We start from the raw sequence: 8,741 nt of genomic DNA on the forward strand, positions 1-8,741 counted from the left end.
TTACATTTCATCTTTGAAGACAGGATGAATTTGAGCCATTTTGACATCTTTTCTGAACTTGCTAATTCCATAGTACAGGACAGAGAAGACTTTTTTTAACCCAAGAGCACTAAATGACAGGTTAACAAAAATCAATTTAAACGCAGCATGCATCAGCTTTTCAGTAGCAGGTCAACATACCTACAAAGTAGCTTGACTCTTTTAAAAAATATATTTTTATTGATTTCAGAGAGGAAGTGGAAGAGACAGATGGAAACATCAATGATAAGAGAGAATCATTGATCAACTGCGTCCTGCATGCCCTGCACTGGGGATCGAGCCTGCAACGCTGGGGTGAGGGTGCAGGACCAGCGCCCCGTGCCGTGTGTTCGCCCACCCTAGGCCGCCAGGATGGACGTGTTCATGAAGGGCCTGTCCATGGCCAAGGAGGGCGTCGTGGCCGCCGCGGAGAAAACCAAGCAGGGGGTCACGGAGGCGGCGGAGAAGACCAAGGAGGGCGTCCTCTACGTCGGTGGGCGAGGGGCGAGGGGCGGGGCTGCGGGAGGATGGGAGCCAGGGCTGGTGAGGGTGGGATTCAGCGGCAAGGCCAGGGATGAGCAAGTGATCAAAGCAGGTCGTCTTCCTTTTCTCCTCCTCCTCCTCCTTCTTCCCGTTAATAGTCACCTGGTTTGAGCCCTTTCTCTCCGCCAAGTGCTGTGTGAAATGCCATAGCACCTATTCCCTCATTTAATTCTCCTGCCCATTCCACAGACCAGGGCTGGCCTCCCCAGAGGTTTCACTGTCTTGCTCAAGGTCACACAAGCTGATAAGATCGGAAGCTGGAGTTGAAGCCAAGCTTTCTGGACTGCAAGGCCCCACCCCTCCCCTGCTGCCTCCCTCCTATATTTTTGGGACTCCCTCCAGCCCTCCTCCCCACCTACTGCCACCTGAGTTGCTCTCCGTGCCTCCCAGTGCCTGTAGTTCCCCCAGTGCCATCTCCCCTCCAGGCCCCCTCCTCGCAGTTGCCAGCCGGCATCAGGACAAAGGCCAAGTGGCCAAATCTCTCACCCTAGATGTGAGAGAGGAGGGAGCCTGCAGCATCGTTCCTATAAAGGCAGGCAAGGCCCAGAAACTGGCATGTACTGAACCCAACCTGTTTTCGGGCCTTCCTTGTGTGCAGTGGGTAGAATGTCTCCTGTGCAGGCGGAAGGGGGCTACTTTTGGCTTTGTGGTCATTTGGAAAATACTTGACTACCTACTATGTGTCAGCCATTTCATGGCTCCCAGAGACGTAACAGTGGACAAGAGAGCCAAAGGCACCTTCTCTCCTGATGGTGACACAGGAGTGGGATTTGACAAGGGGCTGGGGCGGGGGCCACTTTGGTGGGGGTTGGGATCGAAGAGGGTGACATTGGAGCTGAGTCCTGAGAATAAGGAACCAAGATGGGGTTGGCAACGGCTAGAGAGCAAAAGGAATGGTTGGTGGGCAAGAGCTGGTTCATGAAGGGCCCTTGGAGACCATGGCAAAGCATTATAGTTGCCACAAGAGATTAGAAGACAGGCACTGACAGGATCTGATTTCAGTTTGGAAAGGTCCCAGCGACCTCTGGGGACAGCACAAAGCCCAGGATGTCCCCTGGAAGGTAGTGTAGCCACCAAGCAAGCGTGGCTAGGGCAGCAGTGATGGAGTCGGGGAAAAGGCTTGAGCCCACACCTACTGGAACCCATTCTGGCCTCCTTTCTGCCTCCTCCCCCTGCACAGGAGCCACCAAGGACTCGCAGTTCCTACCCTGTTAAGCCTCAGCTCTCTGTAGCCTGACATGGTCCCTCCTCAGTCTATGTTCCCAGCGTTGTTTCTCACCATCCCCATCCCCATCTCTGCAGGCACACGGACCACCTCGATGTGCTTCCTGCAGGCCCCAGACGCACACCTCTCTGCCCTGCCTGCATGGTTCCCTGTGCTTAGAGTACCCTCTCCAGTCTCCCTTCTGCACATCCACCTGCTCCCATCTGTCAAGCCCTGGCAATGCCCTCTCCCCGATCACATACCCCTGGAGGCTGGAGGCCCTCTCCCCACTGCTTGAGGTCCTGAGCACCAAATCTGCTCTCCTCGTACCCCACCCAACAGTGAGTGATTGGCCGGGGGCCGGGCACAGAGCAGGTGCCTAAAAAGGTTTCTGGGAGGAAGGAATGGGTACACACGCAGCTGTTCCCTGTCCCTGGGTATTGCTGGCTTTAGATGTGAGAATCCTGTCTTCCCACACCTGCCCCCCCCCCCCGCCCCCCACCCCTGTCCCTGGGTATTGCTGGCTTGGGATGTGAGAATCCTGTCTTCCCACATCTGCCCCACCCCCTCCCAGGGGTGTCAGCCCGCCCACACACTGATTTCTGGGTCTCTCGGCTGTTGTCTGAGTTGCCAAATCCTCAGGATAGGAGATTCCTCTCTCCCTGGAGGGCTCCCCTCACCTCAGATCAGCCCCCTTTGCCTTTCCTAGCAGCCCCACATTTTGCTGTGACCAAGTTGCCGCTCTCCTGGGAAGACCCAGCCCTGCCATAGGTGTCAGTCACAACCTGCACATCACCCATAGGCCCATCAGGCACCTAAGACACTCCACTCCGGCCAGAAGGAGGAATCTGTACCCTTGATAGGAGTAAAGAGTCTTTAGGAGAAATGGAGTGGGTGGAGGTCATATGGCAGCATCCATAGGTAGGATGTGGGCAGTCAGGCACCAGGGGCACCTTCGAAATACATAGCCAGTTTGCCCCCCAGCCCCACCCTCACCAGCTCCCCAGCCCCACCCCCTTACCCCCTGCCCAAGAATTAAATGAACTGGTGCTTTGTACAGTGCTGGTGCTCAAACAACAGCCCCCTGAGGGTGCAGGTATCAGGGCAGGTAGGGGTGGTGAGGAACAGACAGCGGGCAGAACTGACGCCCTAAGGAAGTAGGTGTGGGGGCTCAGTGCAGCGATGAGGGGGACTTGTAGGATTTTGGAGCCCGAGGAGGCAGTGATGGGGCCAGGATGCCGGCTGCCAAGCAGGTCCCTCTGCCCATTGTGTAGCCACTGTGCTTTCCAGAGTCTCTGACCCCTCAGCTCACAGCCTTAAATGTGCCCTTTATCTTCCTGCAGGAAACAAGACCCGAGAAGGGGTGGTACAAGGCGTCACCTCAGGTACCAGCCCAGCCCTGGCACAGCCCCTTTCCCTCCCCCAGCCTGAGAGCTGCCTGATTCCAGAGGGTGGGGGTAGGGGTGGTAGCAAAGGGCACCCCCAAGGATTTAGGGGGTGCTCCATGGGAAAGGCAGGTCCCGGGTCACTGCAGGGGAGGGGGCACCTATGTCTCCTTCACCTTGACCCCCAAACCCCTTCCCTAACCCTCTCCCTACTCTAGTGGCTGAGAAAACCAAGGAGCAGGCGTCACATCTGGGAGGAGCTATGTTCTCTGGGGCTGGGAACATCGCAGCAGCCACAGGCCTGATGAAGAAGGAGGAATTCCCCACTGATCTGAAGGTGAGCAGTCCTTCCACCACACACATGAATGACGACAAATGTACACACGTGCCCATCAACCCGCCACCAGGCTCCCTGCCACGCCAGCCAGCCACCTTACCTCACCTTCTGCAGGACCCTGTTAGAGAGTGTAGGGGTGTAGAGGTGTGGGGCTCCCTGTGACCATGACCCAGATCTGGCTGTGCACATGTATCCTGCTTGCAAGTGTGACCTGGACCACTCCTGGCCACGTCTGCAAGTGTCATTGATGGCTCATTTCTTTTCATTCAAAAAGTATTTATACCAGAGAGGAATTGTTGTGGGGATTACTGCAATGAATAGTTACCTGCACTCATGGAGCTGACATTTCAGTGAGAGAAGACAGTGAAAAGCCAACCAGTAAGCAAGATTGTGTTTGACAGGAATAGATGCTATGAAGAAAAGACAACAGGGTGATTGGATAGATAGTCAAGGGATGCGGGGCTGCTGTAGCTAAGAGGGCTTCTCTGAGGAGGTGACATTTGAGCTGACACCCAAGGGATGAGGCAAGCCAAGCGGGGAATGTATTTCAGGCAGTAGCAGCAGTTCATGCAAAGGCCCTGAGACAGGCTTGAACAGGTGAGGTCCAGGGAGGAGCGGGAAGGGGGAGTTGTATGTCACATGTTTGTGCAGGCATGTCCCCCCAGGTAGTGGCGGTGGCTCTCCGTGTGTGCATAAGACAGGTGCCTGCAGGAGGACACTGCAGAATAAGCGTTGTGAGCTCTGGAACCTCACAGAGCTGGATCTGAATCCCAGCTCCACTACTTCCTGACTGTGTAACCATGGGCGGGTCTCGTCATGTCTCTGAGCCTGAATCTTTGATTGTAAGATGGGAGAGGAACACAATAGGGCTCTTATATAAATTAGAGTTAACATAGATCAGAGGTCCTCAACACGGAAGCATGCATGAGAATCACCAGAAGGCCAAGTTAAAATACAGACTGTTGGCTCCAACCCTAGAATTTCTGAGGTAGGGCCTGGTAATTTGCATTTCTAACAAGAATCCAGGTGATACTGATACTGCAGGTTCAGAGACCCCACCGTGAGAAGCACTGGTGAAGAGACAGGCTTGCATACAGTGAGTGCTCAGTAAGACACAGTGGCCCCATGACCCTGTGAGCCGTCCGTGTCTGCCCCCAGGGGCTCTGTGAGCACAGGTGTGCATGGAAGTGCACCATGCACTCTGTATTGCACTCTGGGCCCATATGTTTTGCACAGACATTCATCCCCCTGTGGGATGATGCATGTCTGTCCACCTACAGGGGCAGACTCTGCCTCTGTGGGGTGGGGGCTCCTTCTTCTGCACCTGGTTTGGGAAGTCAGTGTGCATTCCACGTGAGTTATCCATCAGGCTGAGGGAGACCCCACCCCATTCTCCACTCCAGACACTTGCACAGTTGGTTCCTTCCGCTTCAAGTCCTGCCCATGCATTTTACCAGCTGTAAGGCCTCTCATTTCTTATTATTATGTTTCCAGTGATTGCTCCCATTCATTGACCTATTCTATGGGCAGGCACTGCTCTAGACGTGTTACATAGAGGAGTTCATTGACTCTTCACAATGTCCCTCTGTGGAAGGCACCACAATTAGCCCATTCTACAGATGCAGGAACTGAGGCTCGAAAGAAGTGAAGTGACTTGCCCAAGACCCCATGCGTGCCTGCCTCCCTGAGAAAGTGGTTGGGAAGATAAGCTCAGGTCCATATCACTGGAGTCACTTAATGCCAACTGGTGCTAGGACCTCTGCTGGGGGCTGGGGTGCAAGAGAGAGGCAGGTCTGGGCTGTTTGTGAGAGGCATTTGCACAGAACCATCTTTCTCTGGCCGTCTACCTCGTACCAGCACCTCGAGCCTCCTCTCCCAAGAAAGCGCAAGATCATAGATTTACAATCCAAACCACAGCCCTCGGGGGCCACCCAGCATGGGGAAACCTGGGCAAGCCCAGCATGCGTGCTCTTGAGTGTGTCCCATCCCAGCCTGCTCACGTACGGCATCTTGGAAGCCTCCTGTACGCCTACAGAGCAGACACCATCCCACTTCACACCGAGGCTGCTGAGGTCAGCGGTGAAGTGACATCCCTGATGCCAGACAGCTAGTGGCCAGACTGGGAAACACCTTCACGTTAGCAGAACCCAGATCAAAACTCAGAACACCAGCCCTTCCGGAGGCCCACCTTCTACCCCTTTCCAGTCCTTACCACCAGGGCCAAGACTAAGGTGAGATGAGGGAGGTGTCTGGGGCACATAATTTAAGGGGTGCACTCATTCTGGGGCCTCATTTCCATGGTGCTGAGAATGGTTGCCTTCTCAACACTTGCACCCTCAGCGCCTCACTCTCCCACCTGCAGCCTGGCCCTGCCTCCCTGTCCATGCTTCCTGCCTTCTGGCATCACAAATTAGCTGGGTGTTTTTAACATCCTATAAATGTTATCCTTAAGTAGATGCTCTTCTGTTCCCGGCTTCTTCCACTCAGCAGGAAGCTGCGCTATGTACTATTGGTCTCCATATTTATTGTGCGGAATCCATGTGTGATGAAACTACAAGGCACACATCCTTCTACTCTTACTGGGCTTCTAAATTGTTTCCAAGCAATGTGCTTGAGCTGGAATTTTTTAAAATTGATTTCAGAGACAGGAAGAGAGAGAGAGAAACATGGATGTGAGAGAGAAATACCAATCAGTTGCCTCCTGACTGTGCTGACCGGGGATCGAACCCGAAACTTGGGTATGTACCCTGAGTGGGAATCGAACCCTCCACCATTTGGTGTACAGGACAACACACCACCCAACTGAGCTACAACGGCCAGGGCTCAGGTTGGGATTTTTCTTTCCTGGATTCTGATTATAGCTGGGTGACTAAACTAACATTTCCCCACCTCCTGGGCCTCGGTATATCCATCTGGACACTGAGGGGAATGAGTCAGGTCAAGAGCTGTGAACTGCTTTGCCCAGGGGGTCCACCTAGACAGGTAGTTCGAAGGAGCTGAAGCTGCTTGAATGGAGTCGGTACAACTACCGTGCACCGTGATCTGTCTCAGTGTCAGCCCTTCAGGATCTCAAGAGTCTTATCTCCACCCAGGAGGGAGGGACAGTGGTACTTGTGGGAGTGGGGGAGGTGGTATGCCCTCCTCCCTACAGGTTCCCCAGGGGTCCAGGTGTGTGCTGGCCCATGTGGCCTTGTGCAGCCCTACCTTGGACCCCAGGTTATTGTGTGTGCAGTCAGCTCCATCCCATGTTTGTGCACGTACTGTGCTCACCTGCAAGTGGCTGGCCATGTGTCTGGCAGCCCCTCGTTTGCATGCCTACTGGCCTGCACCAGGCTGGGGAGCAGGTGCAGAGGGAAGGGACTAGAGTCTTAGCTCACACATCCAAGCAACACCACTGAGCTGTTGCTTCCAGCTTATCTTAAAATAGCAACAGCTGAAGAAACCAGGCCACACAGGGCCGCGGGGGAGGGATGGATGGAAGGTGGCAGGGGAATGGCTCAGAGCCCCTACCCAGCCCATCTGTGAGCCTCCATCTCCAGCCAGAGGAGCCTCCAGGGTTATCTCTGGGGTCCCAATGCCCCACACAGAGCCTGACGCAAGCGGGGGGATAAATGGGTGACTGTGTGCGCTATCTTCCCATCCCAATCAGTAAAAATGATGGAAGTGCAGGAGTCTGCCAGGTGCTGGGGAGAAGGGTATGGCGAGCCCTGCTCCACTCCCCACCCCCAGCTTCAAGCAGGATTTGGAGGGATTTCACTTCTCGTGCATTCATCCACTTCCACATAAGCAATTTAATTAGAAATTCTGGTTGCACTGCCAACAAAGCCTCACCTTCCCCTAATCAGCCAAGGGCTTCCCAGGGTCGGAATTTGGGGGGCATCCCTGGCTGCCCTCACAGGCCCTGTCCCTTCTCGGCCTGTAGCCTGAGGAAATGGCCCAGGAAGCTGCGGAGGAGCAACTGATAGAGCCCCTGATGGAGCCAGAAGGAGTGAGCTATGAGGAATCGCCCCAGGTGAGGGGTAGCAGGGCTGGGTGGGGCTTTGGGCACCCCGGGGGATAGCTGCCATCCCCAGCTGGGGTGGGAGGTCCCTGGCAGGGTAGGGTTGGGCCAGGTCCCCATAGGTGTTAGCATGGAGGGAGGACAGATGGGGTGTAGCACTGGGCCCCAGGGAACCCTGCCCAGGACTGGCCAGGCTGTTTCTGACTTGCAAGTTCCTTGCCTGGGCGGGGGCGGGGGGGGGGTGCACTGTTCCTCCTTAACAGGGAGAGGTCTCAGGCCCAGAGCCTGGCCACTTGATTCCCAACCCCTTCCTCTTTTGCTCTTTTCCACTTCACCCCAATCCCTCTGATGCAGGAGGAGTATCAGGAGTATGAGCCAGAGGCCTAAGGGGCCAGGAGGGCCCCCCACCAGCAGCACAATTCTTTCCTGGTCCCTGCCTCACCTCCCAGAGCCAGGGCTGTCCTTCAACCCCTGCTCCCCAAATACGAGATCTTCCTACACTCCAAGGCGCCCCCTCGGAGCCTGTGTTAGTATCTGTCCATCTGTCTGTCCTACCCGCCAGCATCCAACCCTGGGGCGTGGACAGGGCCTGGCCTGCAGAAGACAAGGGCAGCCTCGCCGCCCCACCTGTGTTGCCCCGCCCGCCCCATCCCGTCCAGTGTCTGCGCGGATGTAGCATGTTCTATGTGTTTTGTGTTTTTAAACCAAGATCCGAAAGCGACGGCGCCCTACCCCACCCAACAGAGGCTCTCTGAGCGACCCCTCCAGAATCCCCCACTCCACTCCCACATCGACCCCAAAACCTTTTTTTTTTACCAAAACCGGGAGTCAGGCTGTGCCATACCCCTCCCCCAGCCGGTCCGGTCCAAGCGCGGGCGTTGTGTGTCGTGATTGTGGCATGGAGAGTCCCCCAGCCCCTGTGTGAGCGTGTTCTGGGCGGGCGGCCCAGCCGCCCCCGACGTGTCCACGAATAAAGTCAACCTGTCTGTAGCCGGCGCCACACGGGCAGGGCTGGGGCGCCAGATGGGGGTGGCCGACGGACTTCCAAGTCTCAACCTGCCCCACTCCCCTCTTTGGGGCCGGGCAACCTCGGCCCAGGTGTGAGACTGACAACCTCGGACCTCAGCCTCTCAGCCTCCCACCCTCCCAGTGGAATGATCTGGGGAGAGGGTTCTCCCGGGCGGGGACCAGCAGTTGGCTGGGAGGCGGGAGGCAGCCTCGGGAGCCACCTGCTGGGCGGTGAAGCGCCTGCTA

The 8,741-nt window shown here is 55.9% G+C and overlaps 1 protein-coding gene across 1 annotated transcript in view; it reads left to right on the forward strand.

Annotated features, from left to right (window-relative positions):
• Nucleotides 1-8,477, forward strand: part of SNCB (synuclein beta) — a 30,082-nt gene extending 21,605 nt beyond the window's left edge. Inside the window, exons 3-7 of the mRNA XM_006763697.2 lie at nucleotides 374-511; nucleotides 3,109-3,150; nucleotides 3,369-3,487; nucleotides 7,410-7,499; nucleotides 7,842-8,477. Coding sequence (XP_006763760.1) covers nucleotides 391-511; nucleotides 3,109-3,150; nucleotides 3,369-3,487; nucleotides 7,410-7,499; nucleotides 7,842-7,874 — 405 coding nt within the window. The 5' untranslated portion in view covers nucleotides 374-390 and the 3' untranslated portion in view covers nucleotides 7,875-8,477. The remainder of the gene's footprint in view (nucleotides 1-373; nucleotides 512-3,108; nucleotides 3,151-3,368; nucleotides 3,488-7,409; nucleotides 7,500-7,841) is intronic.
• The last annotated feature ends 264 nt before the right edge of the window (nucleotides 8,478-8,741 follow it).

The sequence above is a fragment of the Myotis davidii genome, unplaced genomic scaffold, assembly GCF_000327345.1.
Source record: "Myotis davidii unplaced genomic scaffold, ASM32734v1 scaffold319, whole genome shotgun sequence".
NCBI lineage: Eukaryota > Metazoa > Chordata > Mammalia > Chiroptera > Vespertilionidae > Myotis > Myotis davidii.